We start from the raw sequence: 23,362 nt of genomic DNA, 5'->3' as shown, positions 1-23,362 counted from the left end.
TTGAAGTGTGTTGCCATGCCCTTCTCCAGGACTACTGGCTTATAGATTCCTACAAAAGAGAATTACTAAGTTATATGCAATAAGAGGGCTTCCCTGGTAGCTCAGCTTAAAGAAACTGTCTGCAATGCAGGAGACCCAGGTTTGATTCCTGGGTTGGGAAGATACGCCAGAGAACTTCCCAAGGGATAGGCTACCCACTCCAGTCTTCTTGGGTTTCCCAGGTGGCTCAGATAGTAAAGAATCTGCCTGCAATGTGGGAGACCTGGGTTTGACCCCTGAGTAGAGAAGATCCCCTGGAGAAGGAAATGGCAACCCACTCCAGGATTCTGGCCTGGAGAATTCCATGGACAGAGGTGCCTGGCAGGGTACAGTCCATGGGGTCATAAAGAGTCAGACACAACTGAGTGACTTTCACTTTCACACAATAAGAAATTTTTTAAAATAGTGAATAAAAATATTAAAAGTGAAGATACGGGAAGATACTAGCAAAATGAAAAAAAAAAAACAAGAAAACAAGTAGAAATATTAGACATGAAAATAGTTAAAGAAACAAAAAAGTTGGGATAATTATGACAGACAGGAGATAGCTGAAGAATGAATTAGTGCTTTGGGAGAGAAGACTGAGAACATTTACCAGACAGACGCAGGAGAAGTCATACAACTCGGAAATGTTGAAGAGTCAGAATTAAAATCTCTTGTCTCCAAAATCAAATGTTAACCTCTATTCCCATATATTCCTGTCATTCTAAGAGAGAAAAAACAGAAGCAGAGGGCACACCTTAATTAATGCACCTGATGTGGCCTGATAGAGTGACAACAGAAGTGACACGCAGAAGTGTCCTCAGGCTTCATATCCTCTTTCTAGGCTTCATATCCTCTTTCTATCGTTCGTTCTTCGCCTCTCGGTCATGGCCGCCATTATCTCCTCTACTCTTGCCCCCTAACAAAGAGTGCCTCTTCCACACAACGGCTAAGAGCAGTCGTTCAAAAATGTGAAGGTAGAGCTTGCCTCCTGAAAACCCTCTGATGGCTCATCCATCCTCTGGGAATAAAATCTTTTTTCTCCTTCCCGGCCTTATCTCCTCCCGCTCTTCCCTCCATTCACCCTCACTCAACGATGCAGTCCTTCTTTCTGTTCCTCAGGCAAGCCACACAGTTCCCAACTAAGAGCCTTGGTGCTTGCTATTGCTTCTGCTGGGAAAGCTGTTCCCTACAGTCTCTTCATGGCTGCCTGCTCCTCATTCTTTAGGCATCAGCTTCAGCACCCTCTCCTCAGACAAACCTTTGGCTTAGTCACTTTCTATCATAGTAGCCCATATTTCATCTTCTTTATAACATCTGTCATTACCTTGACATCATCTAATTCACTTGTTTGTGTGTATTTTCTGCCCTCCATCAGGAGACTGACAGTTCCCTGAAGGCAGGCACTTTGTTTGACTTGTTCTCCACAGTGTACCCAACGCTGAGAAGAGTGCCTGACACGTAGTAGGTGGCCAATAACTATTTGTTGACTGACTGGTCTGTCTAGCTGGACTATTTCCTTAAGGCCCCATTGTTAGAAAATTAGAGGGAAAAAAAGTGGTTCCACAAAGCTGCAAGTTGTTAGAGCCTCAAGGTGAACAGTTTCCTTTCCCGAGCCATATGAAATATTTAGTGTTGGTCTGGGTGAGATTCATCTCTCCTATCACCTGCACATCTGAGGAGCAGAGACAACTTAGCTAAGGGTTTCATCAGTCAGATTTCATCTAACACTCATTTGGCTCAAAAATATTTTTCTGGAAAATTACCAGATGGAAACTCATACATAGAAAACCCATTCCTCTAACCCCCCGCCGAGCTGACAGCGCTACCCTGGCTGGGACTGATGAGTCGCAGGCAGAGGAGAAGGGGATGTCAGGCCCTGCAGATGGTGACACATAGCCTAGCGGCGGGCTGCAGATCTAGTCCTTGAGCTGCTGCTGCTTTCTGTTCTCCTGACAACCTGCAGGCTGGATTCGCCAGTGAAAGAGTATTCCATCCCTGTTCTTCTGTTCTGGGCTTCCCTGGTGGCTCAGCTGGTAAAGAATCCGCCTGCAATGCGGGAGACCTGGCTTCGATCCCTGGAGAAGGGAAAGGCTACCCACTCCTGTATTCTGGCCTGGAGAATTCCCAGGACTCTATAGTCCATGGGGTTTCTGCATAGACCTTTGTAAATCATGCTGCATTCCCGTCAGTGTTTAGAATTTGTTTTCTCTTAGATGTTCTCAGTATGGCCGACACTGTTGGTTACCTTCCTAATAGCCATCCCTGCTTCTGCCTGATTTGGTTCGTCCTCCTGCCCCCCAGGCCCTTCAGGATGGGTTGGGGGTGGAGGCACAAGCTAATCTTGGTGACCCCATTATTCTGAGCTGAGATGCAGTTGGTTTAGGGAGGAGCATGTGAAGCAATACTGGCCAATGAGATGCAAGGGGAAACCTACCGTGGGGTTTCTGAGTAAGGTTGCTTGCTGTTAAGAGGAGATTATCATAAAAGATTGTGTCCTACTGTTTGTGATCCCATGGACTGTAGCCCACCAGGTTCCTCTGTCCTTGGAATTCTCCAGGCAAGAGTACTGGAGTGGGTTGCCATTTCCATCTCCTGGGGATCTTCCCGATCCTGGGATCAAACTCAGGTCTCCTGCATTACAGGCAGATTCTTTACCAACTGAGCCCTAGGGAAGCCCTTAAAAAGAGATACTCAGAAAGAAACTTCCCTCTTCTTTGCTGGTTGTTGTCATGTCTGTGTGTGATGCCTGAAACTGCTGAAGCCATCTTATGATCGATCATGAGGGGAAAAAAGATAGCTGGGAAGAAGGACTGAAAACACTTGGGTGCTTGATGATGTTTTTAAGCCTACAAATTAACCGAATTCTAGATTTTTAATGTGAACTAATCAATGTCCTTACATATAAGCCATTTTGGTTGGAGTTTTAATGTGTAGCTGAAACTACTGTATCTATAGTAACTTACCAATAAAAATGTCAGTTGAAATAGAAATACATCAGTCAATATTAGTAAATGTCTACTCTGGTCCATGTATAATATACAAAGGTTCTGTTCCTCAAGGAACTTATCTGATTCAGTATTTCTTATAAAGAAACTTTTTACACGGGTGGGTAAGGAAAGGAAGGTGCTAATATAGAGATTCTTTGGCACCACTATAGACCTATTAAGTCATAATTTTGAGGGTGAGGGGAAGAACAAGAATATGTATTTTAGGGACTTCCCTGGTGGTCCAGTGGTTAAGACTCCATGCTTCCATCACAGGGGATTTAGGTTCAATCCCTGGTCAGGGAACTAAGATCCTATGTGCCTCAAGGTACAGCTAAAAATAAAAATAAAAAATGAAGCCACTATAGGTTAAAAACTTTAAAAATAATTTGTATTTTAAATAAACACTTAGATGAATATATTCTAATATTTTCTAATGGCTGAGCATTGCTGATTTATTTAAGACTGGTCTGGCGGTGGGGGGCCGTGAGACCAATGCTTATAGCTGCCCTGGCCTCAATATTGTTGCTCTTTGTCACATGGAGGGAAGCCTTGCAGGGCAGCACCAATGCTATGTGCATGTGCTTGCCTGCAGCCATGGAGCTTTAAGTGGCATATAAATGATGGGCTGTAGTTATTTTCTTTGAATTCTTAATATTTATTTTTAAAACTTATATTTTAGTGGAGAGTGTTCCTTTTTGAAATTTCTTTTCATGCCTGAGATATAGTAAATCTCATACTAGGAGATAGAGTGAGATATATATTGGAGTATTATTATTATTGTTGTTTGTTAATAATGTTTAATGGGCTTCCCTGGTGGCTCAGATGGTAAAGCATCTGCCTGCAATGTGGGAGACCTGGGTTCCATCCCTGGGTCGGGAAGATCCCCTGGAGAAGGAAATGGCAATTTGAAGCACCAAGTGATGCTCTGTTTAGCTCTACTTGTGTGATTCCTATCAAATACAGAGAGCTTAAATATATATTTCCTATTTTTCTGCCATAAGGAAAGAGAGTATTGTTTTCCAAATGACTTTCATAAACCGATGACTGGAGTAACATCCAACACATGAACATTCTGTCTTCTAAGAGAGATTCCTGGTAACACTGTTGTTCAGAACATCAGATCATCTGAAAGTTTAAAAACTGAGGCTCTTCACTAGTAACAAGATGTGGTTACCCTGAATTTGAAAAATTCACTGCTTTATTAGTATATCATATCAGTGAGACTTGTGTATCTAAATTTAACTATGAAAGGAAAGATAGAACTGAATATTCCAGACTAGCACAGATGGAGTTACTAACCACAGGAGGAAATATTCCTAGGGGGCCTTTTCAGAGGGATATTTGGACTTTAGATAAATCATTGATTATGTAGCTGACAACTGAGTCTGAACAGATTTTCCGCAAATGCTGAGTTCTATTTCTCTACGGTTCAGTGTGACTTACACCAGCTGTGCTGTTGCTGGCAGATGCATTGGTACATAGTGACTTTCATGTCTCTGCCTGTTCTGTTCTTGTGACTAGAGCACTAAATTTACTTAGGAGATTTGGAAAACCATTTCAGCAACCTGTAACATTCAAGAGACAGAAATTGGAAAATTGAAACTCCTTTCTAGAACACAAAGGAGCACAACTGAAGAGAATTTTCATTTCTGTGAGATTTATCCTATGACTAGTTACATTCTCAGTGCATAGAGTCTGGCAAACAATAGTGAAATAAAGTGGCATTTCAGAGAAGACTTTGCTGCATCACAAAAGTAATCCATGAGTATGTGCATGGAGCGATGGGATTGAGAATGTATTTTCCATCATTTCCTGGTTGCTTGTTCCTAACCGTTGCCCTGCCAGATGGTTTTGCTGGCTCTAGAAGCCTCCTTTGCTGACTTTTACACACAGGGCTGAAAGCTGGAGGTGAGTGAGGGAGGCAATTTCAATTTTAAATCATCCATAACAGGAAGAAGTAGCCCAGTGGGGTTGGGTCAACACTGGCCTGCGTGGAGGAACCACAAAAGGAAAGGACTCCAAACAGTGATGCCTCTGAGAAGAGGCTGGAGAAAGAGACTGGCTGTGGACTTTTCCCAGATTCAAGATACGTAGTATGAGGCAAACACCTCGTGTTCAGTAACATTTTCAGTAAAATTACAGACTTTTTAATGTGCCTGTTGTGATTGGCTTTCTGGTGGAGACATTCAGGCGGGCAGGTGTTTCAGGCGGGCAGGTGTTCCTGAGTCTCTGTGTGGATGGGGGCTTGGTGGACATCTGGGTGACAGAGGGAAACACGTGGACTGCAGCAGCGAGTTGTTTCGATGTTACTTAGAGTACTTACAGTGTCCTGTAGTGCTCTTGAGACCCTGACCCACATTACCTCACTACTGTTGGGATTTGTGTGCTATCTATGTGAGTCCCCAGGGGAAATAAGACTCTATGTGAAGTGGGAAGACTGGGGGTTCAAGTTCTGCCTCTGCCAATTAATATCCTTCACCCCTAGTAAGTGGTCCAGAAGAGAACCCCTTTATCTGTCCTATGGAGATGACTCCCGCCCTCCTGAGTTGGCTGAAATTGACCAATTTACCTAATGTATCTAAAGTGAAAGTCGCTCAGTCGTGTCCGACTCTTTGTGACCCCCTTGGACTGTAATACTGGAGTGGGTAGCCTTTCCCTTCTGCAGGGGATCTTCCCAACCCAGGGATCGAACTCCAGGTCTCCCACATTGCAGGTGAATTCTTTACCAGCTGAGCCACAGGGAAGCCCAAGAATACTGGAGTGGGTAGCCTATCCCTTCTTCTGCAGATCTTCCCGGTTTGATCTTCACGGATCAAACCGGAGTCTCCATTGCAGGCGGATTCTTTACCAACTGAGCTATGAGGGAAACCCTAATGTATCTAAAGTGCTTTGTAATGTCTACAAGGGTCACACATGTGTGTTATTATTATGCTTATTATTAATGATTAGATGGCGTTATGGGAAAAGATATGTTGACGTCCTAACCCCTAGCACCACAGAACGTGACCTTGAAGGTCATGGCTGATGTGATTAGTCACACTCATGGGTTGGTGGGTGCCTAATGCAGTTTGACTGATGTCTTTATAAGAAGACAGCCATGTGAAGGCAGAGACACCAGGAGGAGACCGTGTGAAGACGGAGGCAGAGATTGGAGCCATGCATCTGTGAATCAAGGGACACCAGGGATTGCTGGCTGTCACCAGAAGCTGAGAGAGATGAATCTCTCTCGGAACAGTCTCCCCAGAGCCTTTAGAAGGAACCATTCTGCAGACGCCTTGATTTCAGGCTTCTAACTCCTTAAATTGTGAGGCAAAACATCTGCTGTTGTGGTACTGTATTGTTGCAGCCCTAGGAATCTGATACAAATGCTAAATTATTTGAGGGGAGTTTCTAGCCCAAGAGAAATGTTAAGGAATTTATTATCAAATAATTATTATTATTTGACTTCTTCATAATGCTTATAGTCAACAGAGCACTTTCACAAACATCCATTCATCTCATCCCCACAACCAGTCCTTGGTATAAGTAAAATTTTTCTCAGTTTAGGTGGAAACTAAAGCTTGGAGGTTATCAGTAATCCAGCCACGAAATATTAGCCTGCCCCTTTGACTCTTTTACCTACATCACAGCAGCTTTATTTAGACCAATTAGTACTTCTCCCTGTTATATTTATATATATAATTTATATATACAAATATATATATTTATATAAGTCCCTGAGTTATTCTCAGAGATAGGATATATTTATTCCTCTGAAATATAAATATACATATATATACTCAAGATAAATATATGTATTTGTAGATATAAAGCTATATATATATATTTAACTGGCATACATCTTTACACATGTATATTCTTCATATATAAGTATATATTCAAGATATATATGTTTCTCTATGATGTTATATATAGCTTGCATATGTATAATTATAGTCTCTGCATATATACATGTGTATATATATATTTAGCTTGCTTCCAGCGTTATGTAATTTTCCACCCCAGTTATCTTTCCTGTGCTTGGCTCACATCTCTCCTTGGAGTCCCAAGAATCCTCTCTGTGGTCCAGGGGTTGGAGGGGCATGCTCTCTGCTCTAGAGAACTGAGACTGGCCTTTGTCTGACCTCAGCTCAGTTCTCACACTAGCTCTTGGGTGTGGTGAGAATTCAGGGAGCCTCCTGGGATGGAGGGAGTGAGCTTCGTGTGGGCAGTTCTGCCCTGATTGACATGGGGGTGTTGAGGGTAATGCCCATTTCCTGTGGCTGTGTCCACCCGTAGCTGGAGTCTTGCCCATCATGGGGGTGGGGGTGCTCAGGGAGATGATGCCAGAGAGAGGATAAAAGACTGCGCTGTGGCTGACAGCAGTGCCTCCCAGGCTCAGCTAAGATGTGAATCCAGGCTGCTGAAACCCCACAGATGGACACCATGGAGGAAGATCAGATGTGGCTGCGTTCACATCTTCTGCGCTGCAAGGGATGGACTGGAGGCAAAGATGTCCCAGGATTCTAAGATATCCCAGGGTGTGTGTGTGTGTGTTGAAAAGATAGCCAGCAGAGGGTGTGGATAGCCAAGTGGTTAGGGAAATAGGCTTTGAGATCGTGGAGACACAGATTTCTGTGTTGGAATCTTGGTCTGTCATTGCATTGTGTGACCGTGGCAAGTACTTGACTCCTCTGAACCCCAGTGACTTCATCGTTAAAACAGCAACACTGTCCACCTCTTGGAGTTACTGTGAAGATTCAGCGAGATGATTAACACAGAGTGAGAGCTGGAAGCTTACTCTGGTGGCTCAGACGGTAAAGCGTCTGCCCGCAGTGAGGAAGACCCACGTTCGATCCCTGGGTCAGGAAGATACCCTGGAGAAGGAAATAGCAACCCAATACAGTATTCTTGCCTGGAAAATTCCAAGGATGGAGGAGCCTGGTGGGCTACAGTCCATGGGGTCACAAAGAGTTGGACATGACTGAGCGACTTCACTTAAGAGCCGGAAACGTTAACACTGCATATGGTCAGTGGGGCCAGAGACCTGTGCAGGGTGGGAGGGGATCAACCCAGAGTGCCCTGTGTATCTTCTTGTTTCACAAGCTATGCAGACTATTTTGAGCTTTCTCATCTGAGAGCTAGTTGCCCTCAAAGATGAATATGATACTGCCAAATAAAACCCAAGAGCTCTCCAACCTAACATGACTTATCCCATGAAACACTCAGCTGACAGTGTTTTGTCTTCCTTTCTTGTGTATCCTAACATGAAATATCTGTCTTTGTGTGGCAATGAGAGTGATGCATCATGGTGTGATAAAATGTCTGCTAGGAAGAAGCATTGAACATGACTATTTTCCAGGCCCTGAAATGCCCTAATTCTACTTACAAGTAGAGCTCATTAATCATTTATTGTTTTGTGCATTTGGCTCACTAAGAGTTTTATGTACCCAAATTTTAAATACCATTCTTTGGCCTTTACCCAGACCTCCATCATGCCCAAATGTACTCCCGAGAGCATCTCTGAGATACATATTGGCTATAGCCCAGCCTGGACAACTCCTCAATACAAAACAACTTCATTTCTTTGGCCCAGAGAGCATCACAGTTCAGGGTTATACCCCCCTCCTTTTTATTCCAGTCCTCTCTGCCCTGTGCTGTTTCTGACACACCACAGGAATGTTCCAGCCTTAGCAAATTTGCTTTCCCCTGTATGTCCATGTGGCCCACTCCCTCATCTCCTGGTTTTTGCTCAAATGCTAACTTCTCATGAGGCCTACCCTGGCCAGGTGACCTAACAATGTGAATCTGTTCCTCTTCATAGAACAAATATTCCATGAGGGCAGGGTCTTTGTTTTGTTCACTGAAGACTATTTCAAGGGCCTAGCATCATGCCTGGCATGTAGTATATAATCAGTAAATATTTGCTAGGTGAATAAATGGCTATAACCAGTTTCTGAAGACCAAGAACCTAAGGGATAGAAGAGACCTTAAGAGTAATTTGATTTTGTGGCGAGATATTGAAGAAAATGAAAAAGTAATTTATGAGCAGAATTTGTTTTCTACTCCAAGTGAAATCCTGTGGGGGAATAATGTATGCTCTTAAATCTTAACCACTTACTTCATTACATAAAAGAGTGCTTATGAGTGTAACTTGTGGGCAGAGTTGAGAAATAGCAAATAGTGGTGACTCTAATCTGCATTCTAGAAATGAATTCTGGATCTTACCTAGAACTGAGACAGCCCTTGGGACTCAGGCACTTAAAACCCCACCCCATTTTATGGAGGAGGCAGAGACTGCCTGGAGAAAAGACATTTTCATTTTCTTCAGGTCACATAGCTGATTACTGGCAGATTCAAGAGTTGGTGCCTAGCCACCAAGCAATGCTCCTTCTTCCAGCAGAAGAAAAAGAAAAAAGGTGCTGGTGCTTTTCTGCTTAATTAAACTTAAATGAGCACTGACTGCACTATCATGAAATCAGTGGATGTCTGTTCGTTGTGAATCTGTAAACACATGGGGAAATCAGAATTATTTACTGCCTTTAATATAATGTCACCATAATTGTTCTAGAAATGATTGCAAGCATTCTGCCTCCCCCTGCTACATGGATTATTAATACGACCTAACATTTAGCAAGCACTAGTAGCGTGTGGGTGTTGCTCCAACTGCCGGAGGTTGAGAAGAACCATGTACATGCTCTGTCTGCCTGCCTTTTTAATGTGCTTATCTGTAGCCAAACTTCGTTCGTAGAATAGGCATTTATCCCTCTTTTTGCTGGATTTTTTTTACTCTTCTCAGTTGTTTTTATTATTTGTTTTTAGTATTACCTATAAATATGCCACATAAATTTATAAGGCATAACCTCTGAGAATATGTGACATATATTCAGACTGTTTAATGAGTTTTGTACTTGTGTGAGTACTCCGCTAGCATATCAATACATTTGGTACCACTCAATGCATACTATCACTTGAAGGAGGAAGTTATTTTAAAAATTATCATGTTTATTTTGTTGGATTCGTTATGTCCATTCAAAACATCCCACTGATGATTGAAATGCCCAAATGCCATTTTGCTTTTCCAGTTAATCAGAAGGCTGCTGCTCTAAGCAGAGCCCTAAAGATTCAATTGCTCCGCCATTATTCTCCATTACTCCTGTCAACTATAGTTCTGTAGGAATCGAAATTCAGTGCATCATGATAGGCTGTTGTAGGTGTATCGAGAAGTATTAAGGCCAGAGGGTCCCTGCCTTTAGAGAGTTTGCAGTCTGTGCTGGGAGATTAGAGGAGAGACCGAAAGAAAACCAGCCGCCTCAGGTGGCACATAGAAGGCTCGTAGGTATATGACTTAGGCAGCAAGAGAAGGGATGTGGGGGAGATCAAGGTAGAAATGAATCTTGAGGGCATCATTGGCTTTGAATTATTGAATCCGTCTTTCCCTTTGTTTCAATTTTGCTTTCTCTGTAATCCAGGAAATGGCAAAAATTTCTTTGGATTTCTTTTTAAGTTTGTTGCCATCTTCCAGGGATTTTGTCTCATCTTCTATGATGTAAGTCACCAGTCTGAGCTAATGAAATGCGCTTGGGTTCACATTGGAATTTGACAGAAGAATAATTTCTGTTTTCTATTTGTCATGTGGAGAGTCAGATGGGAATAGGTCTCTGTGTTCTCCTTGGATGGCAAGAATAGCTAATATATCCAATATGATCATTATTTTTGTTCATGCCACCTTCATTGTCCTTAACGAAGAAAAAACGCCATCTATCTACATGTCTTATTTTTAAACATTTAAAAAAATACCCTTTCCTCTTGTTTGGTCTCATTTCCTCTAAATTATAGCCTCATTATCCCATAAACAAATACAAATTAGGGGTAGCATGAAAAGAAGGTCTGAAATACTGTGCTTGATCTACTTGGAATGCATTAAATTCAGTTGACTAAGAAACAGGGAAATTCTTAATGGTGAACATTCTAGAATATTTGTGGCATGCATGTGTGTTCAGTCACGTCCAACTCTTTGCAACCCCATGGACAGTAGCCTACCAGGCTCCTCTGTCCATGGAATTTTCCAGGCAAGGATACTAGAGTGGGTTGCCATTTCCTCCTCCAGGGGATCTTCCCTATCCAAGAGTTGAACCCATGTCTCTTGCATCTCCTGCATTGGCAGGTGGGTTCTTTACTACTGTGGCACCTGTGAAGCCACTGTAATGTTAGTGATTTTTAAGGTTTTATTGGCTTCATGGTTAAAACTAATTTAAAAACGAAAATCCAGTATTTTTACTTTTTGTGTGGATTCATTTAATTTGTTCAATCATTTCCCCCCCCTGTGGTCATCATGTATATTTTTGGATCAGAATTATTTTAAAGTAATTAGCCTCCAACTAATAAATGGAAAAAAAAATAAAGGTACAGTGAGTGGGTCTTAGAGTTTCTAGTTCAACCTCTTTATTTGACAAATGAGAGAACAAGTCCAGAGACACAGGGGACTAAGCATGAGATCATGCAGAAAATTATTGGAAGGCCTGACACTAAATCCCAAGTGCCCTGAAAACTTTAATGGGAACATCAGATCACATCCCTCTGTGACGTACTCAAATGGAAACTCAAACTAATATGTATTGTCCTGTGATCCCAACTTGTCCAAACTAAGATTTTTTGGACAATGTGCATGTATTAATTGTATATTTCCAAGTCCCCAGAGGTGCTCCTCTCTGTAGACCTTCCCTGGATGAGATTCAGGTGTGGCACTGTAAATAGGGGAAACAAAAATGCTCTGATGATTGATTTAATATATTTCAAAATTTCTGAGTTTTTATCTGGAAATGTTAACATATTCATTTGATTTATTTTGAAAGTCACAGTTAAGTATATCTTATCTTGTCATGTGTCTTTCATTGCCTGTGTTGTGTTATTTTATTTATAAATCTATATGAAACTGTAGGGGCTAAGAGGAGGTGGGAGGGGGGGATCGGGATGGGGAATACATGTAAATCCATGGCTGATTCATGTCAATGTATGACAAAAACCACTACAATATTGTAAAGTAATTAGCCTCCAACTAATAAAAATAAATGAAAAAAAAAAAAGAGGAAGCAGTAAAATTGGCACGTTTTGTCAATCGGAGAGGAATAAGGGAGGTTGGCTTTCCTGACATGGTTTAATGAGGTCCTTCTGAAGCAGAGAACTAGTTTAGATAAACTCAAAGATTTCATTCAGGCCCTTTAATTTCTAATGTAATCATCAATGATAGTTAAAACTGTTGTAATTTAGACTTACTTGTCAACATATTCAACTAGATTTGTAGAATTCTTGGTTGACATTTTGGCCGGAGAAAATCTTACCTGAAACAAAGGTCATGGGTTTAAAATATATTGTCAGCTACTTTACAGGGAAATCTTATCCATCTTATGATGTTTTAATTTAAAACAAAATCAGTGCTATAGGTCACAGATCATTAGCTCAGTTAATCTTGCACATGCCCCATTTGTACCGCTAGAGGCTAAAGCCCAAATCAAGTTCTGGGAAAATTCTGGACAGTTGTATTTCATATATTTGGTACCATAGTCAAGAAAAACTTTCTGGAAAAGTCATAGCCATAGATTATTCTTAGACGGTATTTTAATGAAATAGCAGACAATTACTGGCTGAGTTACTAAAGATGTCTTCATAGAGTGAATTATTCCTGACCTGGTGAATTCCAATGGGAATCAGCTAATTTTAAAAGACAAAGCCAAAATCTAGAAAACTTGTCTATTCAAATAATTTTGTTTTCTAAGAAATCTGTTTGTTAGAGTCTTACAGTCAATGAGAAATAAAAGTATAGAGCACAGATATGTACATAACTTCTAATGTTAAACATAATTGGCTGTATGGACACTACTAATTCAATAAAATGATACTAGAAAGTTCTACTTGCAGGAAAATTCATTAATTTTGTAGCATTTCTAGGAGGAAAGAGGTTACCAAATGTACTCACTATTTTGCTTATGTTAAGTGTTTTAAATACTAATGTTCTTTTATTTTTTGAAATTAAAAGAAAAAGGACCCATATTTACCTTCATTTTAATAGCCTATCACTGAACGGTGAGCAGAGTATGTTAAAACCCATGACAGAAATCATTCCTTTTCCAAAGGCTTTAAGAATGACCACATCATACTTCTTAATTTAGGGCTAAAGAAACTTATTTGGAAACCTCTCTCCTCCAATAAAACTTAAAAAAAAAGAAAAGTAAGTTTGTTTTCAAGGAGGCTAATATAGAACACCACCTGACAACAGGCTCTCCTGGCCAGCCCACTCAGTGGAAGGAACCAGAAAAAGCTTGAGGTTGTGCAGATGGAGCCAGTGAGCCATTTAATTGTGCTTCGGACCCGCTCTGCCCAGTGTTGAGTGGAGTTTGCCATGAGTCTGGTGCTCCAAAGCCAGGTCTTCGCTAGAGAATGGATTTATTATACTAACACCCTGAGCACACAGATGTCTGTGGTATGGAAACCATCCCAGCTCCCTAGAGAACGGGGTTGGTCTTCTGCCCTGGTTGTGTTTTCACCCTGGGTCCTGCTGCAACAATGCTGTGCCATGGGCTCCTCCCCTACTGAATGCCAGCTCTTTCCTCCTCACCTCTCCACGGCTGCACCCCAGCCTGTGCGAGGTTGTCTGTGGGCTGGTCCCCGGCCTTTTATGTTTGGCACCTCCTAGTCTTTCGTGAGTACTTGTGGGAAGAAAGAGTGTGATGCACGTTGTGTCCAAAGACAATGACTAACGGGGCTATTGTCTTCCTTTCTTTTGAAGTAAAGCAATTGGATACATATCTGTTTTATCTATTTATTTTTTAAATCAGTTTTATTTTGCTCATTTTTGTTTTACTTTGGAAGACAATAAACATCATTCTCTTAAAAGCATACCTACAAGTCACATACTTTTAAAGTAATAAATGTTAAACCTGACAATTCAGGGAAATTTGGAAAAATATAGAAAAAGTAAAAGATACAGAAAAAAGCACAATTCTAGAGCAAAAGTTGTTAATACTGTGGCATAACTTATTTACTGTTTGTGCACTTTTTTAGGTATTTAAGCCTAAATTTTTATATTTTTGCTGATTGAACATAGGAGTCAGCTATCCCACTGAATTAAACTGAATATAGGAGTTAGCTCTTCCCACAAACTAAGCATAATTATATCAAAATTGCCTCATAAACAACTTTGTGATTATCATGGGACATTTAGAAGTATTAGTTTTCATTTGTTTAGTAATAATGCTTTACAACTGAATGGACTATAAAATACGTTCACACATATGATGTAATTTCATTCTTGAAACAGCTCTGTAAAGTGAGAATCATTAACTTACAGATAACAATAGTTACCTTATGTAACTGAAATCCTTCTTTATTAGAGAAAGAATTTAAGATGATTATTTTAATAGGTGAGAAATCTGAGGATCAGAGAAGCAAGGAACTTTCTCAACATCATGTAGGTGATGATAATGGTCAGCCTGAGTCCTTCCTACCTGCCTTTGCCTTAAAGGCTCTTTCAAGCTCCACATCTTAGGATAGGCCTAATCAGCCCATTTCACATAAGAGGAGGCAGAGAGTTTTTAAGTAATTGTCTGAGTCATGCAGCCAATATGTGGTACAGCCAGTAGATACCAGAAGTCATTGCTTGACATTGTGCTAGCTTTCCAGTCCTCTTCCCATCACAAGAGACTGTATCTGCTAGTCAGAATTACAAAGCAAAGTCTGAAAATGCTGCTTATTTGAGTGTGTTTTTTTTTTTAATTAATGGGGAAGATATGACAGTACATAACAATAAAAATTTTATTTAGTTATTTTCTTTTTTGTTAGAGATAACAACCACACTTTGGGTTCCTTTTAAATTTTCACAAAAATAAATAATTATCAAATTTCTAGCTCCCCATATTAAAAGTCAGTCCAGTGAATGAACTGACAAATTGAGATCATTTTTCTTTGCAGCTTGTGCTGGCCTCAGTAATTTTTTTCAAAGCAGAACAAACAGGAAAGGTAAGAGAGTGAAAAGGAAAGCAACTCTTCCCAGACTCCTGAGATCTCTGTAAGCAACATTAAGCTTTAAAGAAGCTGAACAAAATATCCTATTTTTAACATGAATATCTAAGAGTACTTGCTTTCTTTTCTTGCTCACTGGCTGAGCCAGGAAGGGGGCCATCAGGTTCTTCTGGCTGTTCCTTGGCAGCAGCAGTCGGGGAGGCACTTTTGTTTACATCTGTCTCTAGGCAACCAGAATGCTGAATCAGATCAGGAACTACAGCACATGAAGTTTTTGCAGTGGTGGCAATTGTTTATTTTTTAATTGAGGGCAGTTTCTGAACATACAGTGAAATTTAGGGGGAGGCTTCCAATTTGTTTCACACATCTTTCCTTCCTTCCTCCCCTCCCCGGTTCTCCCCCAGGTCTGCATCACACCTACAGAATAGTTGATCACTCGGATACTGCCATGAGACAGTCAGGAAACTGTTGAGAGGTGCTCATCTAGGTCAAACTGATAATAGGCAATGATTCCTCACCTCATTGTGCCGAAGCCTTCTCAGTATCTACTTTGGGATTTATTACCTTGTTTATATGTAGTAACAAATATAAGTAAGCTAGCTAAGAATGAGACATGACGAGTCCTTGAGTAACGCATGAGATAAATACCTGAACTCATGACGCTTGATTTCCTGACTTTTATTTTTTTGGAAAGGGAACAGAGGTTTTTATTTTCTCTCTCTGAAAGCCAAAGTACTAAGGAATTTTGATTGCATCCTGACCAAAGTCTTCATGTTTCTGGGGCATCTTCCTGGGGTGGCCCAGTGGCATTGTGACTACAGGAAGGACTGTGATGTCAATAGAGTTGGGGTCCTCACTTCAGGTCCTAGGTTTAGGGGCTTCAAGTGTTTTCCTTAATGCTCATTGTAGTAAAAGTCTCTAGGTCCTCCCCACCTCTTTATCTCAATGGGTGGGAAGTGGTTATTTTTAGACTGATATTTCACACCCTTCTGCTTATTTCCCCTTCACAGTTTGAGAAGAGACCAGCTTCCATCAGATTAGACAAAGAAATGAGATGTTGCCATACTCCTGAATCTTTCTCCAAGTATGCTAGTTAAGGCAGCTAACTCTTCTTGGGCTCCAGAATCACTGCAGATGGTGACTGCAGCCGTGAAACTAAAAGACACTTGCTCCTTGGAAGAAAAGTCATGACCACCTTAGAAAGCATATTAAAAAGCAGAGACATTACTTTGCCAACAAAGGTCCATCTAGTCAAAGCTATGGTTTTTCTAGTGGTCAGGTATGGATGTGAGAGTTGGACTATAAAGAAAGCTGAGCACTAAAGAATTTATGCTTTTGAACTGTGGTGTTGGAGAAGACTCTTGAGAGTCCCTTGGACTGCAAGGAGATCCAACCAGTCCATCCTAAAGGAGATCAGTCCTGAATATTCATTGGAAGGACTGATGCTGAAACTGAAGCTCCAATACTTTGGCCACCTGATGGGAAGAACTGACTCATTTGAAAAGACCCTGATGCTGGGAAAGATTGAGGGAGGGAGGAAAAGGGGTCAGTAGAGGATGAGATGGTTGGATTGCATCACCAACTCGATGGACATGAGTTTGAGTAAGCTCTGGGAGTTGGTGATGGACAGGGAGGCCTGGCGTGCTGCAGTCCACTGGGTCACAAAGAGTCAGACACGACTGAGTTACTGCTGGCTGAACTGAACTCCTCCAGGCTATAGGTGGAGCATTTCAAAGAATGATGAAGTGACAGGTGGGTGGGTAGACAGGCTTGGTTGGTTGTTTGGCTTGTTTCAAAAAGATGTGGATTGTTTTAGCTCTGAGATATTTTCCTGACTTTTAAAATTAGAATTCACATATTTTGCTAATACTGCCTGGACTTCATATACAGAAATGATGTCACTGGCTGAGTCACTTTTCACACGATGGTGCTGGTTTGCCTTGCTCTGTGGGCATGCGTGACGTTCAGAATACTAAGTGACAAATTTTGATCCCATAGTTAAAAACATGCATGATTTTGGCTTCACTAGTGCACCTTCTAGTTCTAAGTCATTAAAGCTTAGAGATGTAACATTTCATGGTCTGCAAGCAGTCTAAAGTGGTGGTGATGCTGCTCATCATCATTTTTAGAGAGTGCCAGGTGAAACTGACACACCAGGGACAGAGCAGGTGGTTATCATGTTAAAGTTTAGAACCCTGACTTCTCAATCTACTGGCTATTTACTTTGCGCAAAATTACCTCCCCTCTTCAGGCCTTAGTTTTCTCATCTGTAAGGGGAGCTAATAATATTGATTTCATAAGGTGGTTGAGAGGATTCAGTGCAATGATACACCTCAAGCACTCAGCTGAGTGCCAGGCTGGGGCGCCACTAAAAGGCAGCTATTATTAGTGATTATTTCACAAGGTGGCAATTATCCAAGAAGTGAGACTCTGTGTGAGAGGAAGACTGGATTTGACCTTGTTAAGCAAATTCTTACAATTCTTTCTCTCTTTAAATTCAGCAAATCCATAGGATTTGCTAGAAAAATGGGCCCCAAATGAAATGAGATTCTAACTTGTCTGTTCTCTAAATGGCTGCTTGTCTTTAATAGAACAGTGCATGTAAAATATATGTACCATTGAATTCCTGCCTGCCCAATGTGTACGAAAATCCTTCTCAGAAGTCAATGATCTTCAAAAATGCCTCCTTATCTAGGGCTACCAAGAATATAGCCTAAAGCAAAGAAGCCAGTGATGTTCAATTTCCACCTTAAAAACTTAAAAATGATATTATGTTCTGGTATTATTTTTTAATATGCATAAGTGAAAGTCGCTCAGTTGTGTCTGACTCTTTGCGACCCCATGGACTATACAGTCCATGGAATTCTCCAGGCCAGAATACTGGAGTGGGTAGCCTTTCCCTTTTCCAGGGGATCTTCCCAACCCAGGGATTGGACCCAGGTCTCCCATATTGCAGGGGGATTCTTTACTGTCTGATCCACAAGGCAAGCCCAAGAATACTGGAGTGGGTAGCCTATCCCTTCTCCAGGGGACCTTCCCGACCCAGGAATCGAACCGGGGTCTCCTGCATTGCAGGCGGATTCTTTAGCAACTGAGCTATCAGAGAAGCATACAGAAGACAAAATTTTAAATGTAATTTTATTTACTCACTTATTTTTGGCCATCCTGGATCTCCAGTGCTGTGTGGGCTTTTCTGTAGCTGCAGCAGGCTGGGGCTACTCTCTCATTGAGGTTCATGGGCTTCTTACTGCAGTGGCTTCCTTTACGTTGCCCTGGCTCTGGGGACATGGCCTTCAGTCATTGCACCACAGTAACTGTGGACCCAGTAACTGTGGCCCACAGGCTTAGTTGCTCCAGGGCATGTGGGATCTTCCTGGAGCAGTGATTGAACCCATGTCCCCTGCATTGGCAGGCGGCCTCTTTACTACTTGAGCCACCAGGGAAGCTCTGATTATTACTTTAAATGTAGGCATAAAGGAATAATCTTGCGATGGTGGTCAATGAAGACAGAACTGCTGTGTGCTGTTGCATACTTCACAACCCTAGGGGTGCCATTCACACAATTCAGTTCAGTTCAGTCGCTCAGTCATGTCCGACTCTTTGCAACCCCATGAACTGCAGCACGCCAGCCTGCCTATCCATCACCAACTCCCAGAGCTTACTCAAACTCATGTCCATTGAGTCGGTGATGCCATCCAACCATCTCATCCTCTGTCGTCCCCTTCTTCTCCTGCCTTCAATCTTTCCCAGCATCAGGGTGTTTTCAAATGAGTCAGCTCTTTGCATCAGGTGGCCAAAGTATTGGAGTTTCAGCTTCAGCATCAGTCCTTCCCATGAACACCCAGGACTGATCTTTTGGATGGACTGGTTGGATCTCCTTGCAGTCCAAGGGACTCTCAAGAGTCTTCTCCAACACCACAGTTCAAAAGCATCAATTCTTTGGCGCTCAGCTTTCTTTATGGTCCAACTCTAACATCCATACCTGACTACTGGAAAAACCATAGCCTTGACTAGACAAACCTTTGTTGGCAAAGTAATGTCTCTGCTTTTTAATATACTGTCTAGGTTGGTCATAACTTTCCTTCCAAGGAGTAAGCGTCTTTTAATTTCATGGCTGCAGTCACCATCTGCAGTGATTTTGGAGCCCCCCAAAATTCACACAATACTGATGTAGATATTCATGTTTGTTAGGCACAGCAAAATTTTCAATCTGTTGCCTGACAATTTTTCAGGCAGACACCAAGAAAAGATCTTCTTCTAATAAGGTTAAGTATACTAGTCCAGATTTTTCACAAGTGAAAGTCAGGGAAAGGTCTTGAGAAAAATACATTTCTAACTCACACAGGAGTGTCTGTGGGCCAGTGACCATCGTGACTCAGGGTGTCTGCAGAATGCTGTGTCCTCTGCTGAACTGCCCTCAACCAGCGCTGGGCCACAGCAGCCAGTGGTCATTGGAAATATCCTCCTGACTTCCTGTTCCTTTTAGGTCACCTCTCGCCTGTTGTCCTAACTGCCCTCTGGCCCTCCTTCCTGGGGCCATCTCACGTGGACCTGAGGATCTCTGCTCACTCCCTTGCTTTTTTGCTGGTCTTAATTCAAATATCACTTTTCTGAAGAGGTCTTCCCTGACTCTCTAAAACTTATCATTTCCTCTTATATACACATTCTTCCCGTTTTCTGCTATATTTTCCTCTTCAGCATGTATCTACCTAATTTGCACTTACTTTTCTTACTAATTGTTTCCTCTGCTAGATTCTTAGCTCCAGGGGGGCAGAAAATTTTATCTCTTTTGTTCACTGCTCTGCCACGATGTCTAGAACAGTATCTGGTCCATGGTAAGTGCTCAATAAGTGTATGTTAAATAAATGAATAAACGAAGTCCATGAACACGTGTGGACAGAATTCTGCCCAGGAGTTCAGAAATGCAGGTGACAGCAGATGAATGTGGTGTGAGTTGTAGAGGAGCTGGCATCTCACCTGAACTTTGCAAAATGCACAGACGGGAGGCCCCTAAGGTCTCAGTGCAACCGCAGTCAGACTCCTCTCTCGCCTGCCCCCCCTCCCCGCCCCTCCAGTAGCCCCACGGATGCCTCCAGGGGCTCTTACCGTCTAGGTCCCTGTCGACACTTGGAGAGAGGAACGGTCTCTCTCTCTTCATCACCGAACATTTCTTGTCCTGCCCTCTTCCTGTCTGACTTTCAGCCAGTTTCTCTCTTAGAAAGGGTCTAATCAATTCAGCGTGGTCTTCATATCCAAGAAGGGACAATGCCTAAGTCCAGGCATTTCAAACATCAGTGTGTATAAAATTTGCCTGGAGAGCCTCTTAAACTGTAGACTTCTGTGGAGAACTGAGGAGTTCCCACACTCACAGGTTTCAGAGAAGCTTGTTTTGATTAGAAATCCAAGGACCACACACTGAACAACTCAAAGAATGTAATTTCTAAAGGTGGCATCCATTCCTGCAAAACCTACAAGGAACCTACTTTTGGTTGGGGAGCCGCCTCAGTATTTCTAGAATTGCTGCTATATTCCTGTAAACTCTCAGCAGAGCTGCCTGCCAGTCTGCCTATGCATCCATCAGCATCTTAGATTCTGTGTCTACGTGGATTTTCCTCCACTGCAGTGGTGCTGGAGGAGCTTTCTCCTTTCAAAACAACTTCCTCAGGTCCTAATTACCATCTGCGCCTCCTCCAAGCCTGAACCGCACCTTACCAGAAGTCTCCCCTCAGGTGCCAGGCAATTTCCAGTCAAGCCTATCTATCTGGTGTTTATACCTTGCGACTCCTCCTCCCACCTCTCAGCAAGGCTCTCTTTGTCCCTTCCCTGGTTCCCTGTTACCACTTCTGTCTCTCCCACCTCTGAACAAACAGCTTCTCCCCAGATACCTACTTGCAGTCCAGCTGCTAAGATGAATTCCCACCTCCCTCCGCTGTCTTTCCTGCCTCCAACCGCCACAACCTTTACCTGGCTTTGGCTAAAGTCAGCCAAGTCAGTTGACTCACCAAATTAAGTGCAGTTCATTAAAATATAGCAACTTCAGTACTTTGCAATGGAATAAAATGCCAAGGGGAAAAAAAAAATACACTCTGGAGACTTGAATTCATCTTTGTATAGAGTCTGCCACATGTTTTCATATGTGCAAACAGAGTCTAGGACAAACAAAACACAATGACTAAAAAAAAAAAAAACTATTGTGGTTGATAATGACAAAGGGTAGGTGAGCTAATCACTCAGAGACAATAACAGTTGGAGTGACTACCAGATCCAGGGACCCTGAGTTTCTGTGGAGGCAAGCCGAGCTTGTGCTCATTGTTAAGCTGGTTTACAGAAACTCTGGGAGACTGGACACAGGAATATTTATTCTCGCCGCTCTAGTCGCCTGGCTTCTTCCCCTCGTTTCTCTGTAAAAGTCTCTTTTGCTGAAAGGATGCTTCTTGCGCTGCCAGATGAGTGCGCCTCCTGCATTCAGCAGCCTGTTCTCAAAAACCCGAGTCCACATCCTGAGGGCGTCAGCTCTCCAGGCACGGGGCTGCTCCTCTAATGACCTCCAGGAGCCTGTTTCTGTCTGTGGTGAGACCAGTGTTCCCAGCCAGCCAGCCTCACGCCAGCATCAGAGCTTCAAGGTGAACAGAAATGTCTGTTTGAAAAGCACATAAATAGATTCGAATACCCAAATCAATGAATGTATTTTTGGCCCTAGACGTCCACACATTTAACCAAATGGCTCTAGGACAGAATTTATATTGTATGTGTTGGTCTCATCAGTAGAGAGGGTAATGAAATTCACGAGGGAAGTTTTCCCTTGTTCTGGGAATACCTTTATGTCCCACCATTAAAATATATGAGATTCCATTCTGTGCAAAACTTACCTCTGGGGCCCATTCCCTCAGCGTGTGCTACACACTCACACCCTCTTACGACTAGGATGCCTAACCTTTAAGGATTTGGGCATCTTCCCTTTGCCCTTCTTCTAGCTTGGCTATCTTTTTAAAAGTTAAAGTGAAAATAATTTTGTTCAGGGCACTTTTTTTTTTTCCCCTGGAAATTTGTGGTCAGCTTTTCATAGGCATAAAAATAAATAGACCAAACTGGAACCTTAGGGGATGAGAAAACATTTGCTGAATGCCTATCATGTGCAGGGCATGGTGTATGTGAATTTCTATACTTACAGTTCAGTTAACTCTCATAACAACTAAATGAGCATAGTATCCCATTATATAGGTACAAGTTGAGGAACTTTCTGAAAGTCATAGAGCAGTGTGGCTGACTGAAGTCTGTGCTCTTTCTATCTTGCCAAGCTGCTTGCTTTGAAGTCTCTAAATATCTTCACCCTTTTCTGGCTCCCCATTATTTATGGCATCTCTTCTGCCCCTTGCCAGTCACCTTGTGTTTTAGGTACTTCAAGCTTTCTGCTGAATTCATTCAATCATTCAATCACTCATTTACTCTGTCAGTCACATAAGCATTCAAACATTTATTGGGTGATTTCTAAGTTTTTTCCTAGACATATAGCAGCAAGTTAAACATAAAAAATGTTCTCTGATATTCTAAAAGGCTATGTACAATAAGTCCATAGGCATAGGCATTTAAGATAAAGCATAGTGTGTGCAATTATAGAGGAAAGCAGAGGAGCTGGGCAGCCAAGCAGAACTCATACAGTCACCTTATCTGAAATTATTATTAAATAATCATTATACATTTTGATAGGCTTTTAGCCTTTTTTCTATGAACATATACATGTATGTGTGTGTATATGTGTGTGTGTGTTTGTGTACTGAAGATCATATTATATGTATAATTTTATATGCTGACTTCTCCATTTAGTCTTAATGACATGCTATATTTTGATATTTTACCTGTTATCACATATTTTTTTAAAAAATAGGATTTTAATAATTGGCTAACTGTAATTCTATTTAAATTAAAAGATGCTTACTCCTTGGAAGGAAAGTTATGACCAACCTAGACAGTATATTAAAAAGCAGAGACATTACGTTATCAACAAAGGTTTGTCTAGTCAAGGCTATGGTTTTTCCAGTGGTCATGTAAGGATGTGAGAGTTGGACTGTAAAGAAAGCTGAACACCAAAGATTTGATGCTTTTGAACTGTGGTGTTGGAGAAGACTCTTGAGAGTCCCTTGGACTGCAAAGAGATCCAACCAGTCCATCCTAAAGGAGATCAGTCCTGGGTGTTCACTGGAAGGACTGATGTTGATGCTGAAACTCCAATACTTTGGCCACCTGATGCGAAGAGCTGACTCATTTGAAAAGACCCTGATGCTGGGAAAGATTGAGGGCAGGAGGAGAAGGGGACGACAGAGGATGAGATAGTTGGATGGCATCACCGACTCAAT

At 41.9% G+C, this 23,362-nt stretch overlaps 1 protein-coding gene across 1 annotated transcript in view; it reads right to left on the bottom strand.

The window, feature by feature from the left end:
- Window positions 1–15,795, bottom strand: part of FAM81B (family with sequence similarity 81 member B) — a 51,514-nt gene extending 35,719 nt beyond the window's left edge. Inside the window, exons 1-3 of the mRNA XM_020873033.2 lie at window positions 15,657–15,795; window positions 15,128–15,231; window positions 12,267–12,331 (exon numbers count right to left, since the gene is read on the bottom strand). Of these exons, the coding sequence (XP_020728692.2) occupies window positions 12,267–12,331; window positions 15,128–15,231; window positions 15,657–15,666 (179 nt within the window). The 5' untranslated portion in view covers window positions 15,667–15,795. The remainder of the gene's footprint in view (window positions 1–12,266; window positions 12,332–15,127; window positions 15,232–15,656) is intronic.
- Between the last annotated feature and the right edge of the window lie 7,567 nt (window positions 15,796–23,362).

This window comes from Odocoileus virginianus, chromosome 3, assembly GCF_023699985.2.
Source record: "Odocoileus virginianus isolate 20LAN1187 ecotype Illinois chromosome 3, Ovbor_1.2, whole genome shotgun sequence".
NCBI lineage: Eukaryota > Metazoa > Chordata > Mammalia > Artiodactyla > Cervidae > Odocoileus > Odocoileus virginianus.
The sequence above is the reverse complement of the archived record's forward strand: the minus strand, read 5'-3'. Positions and strand labels throughout refer to the sequence as shown.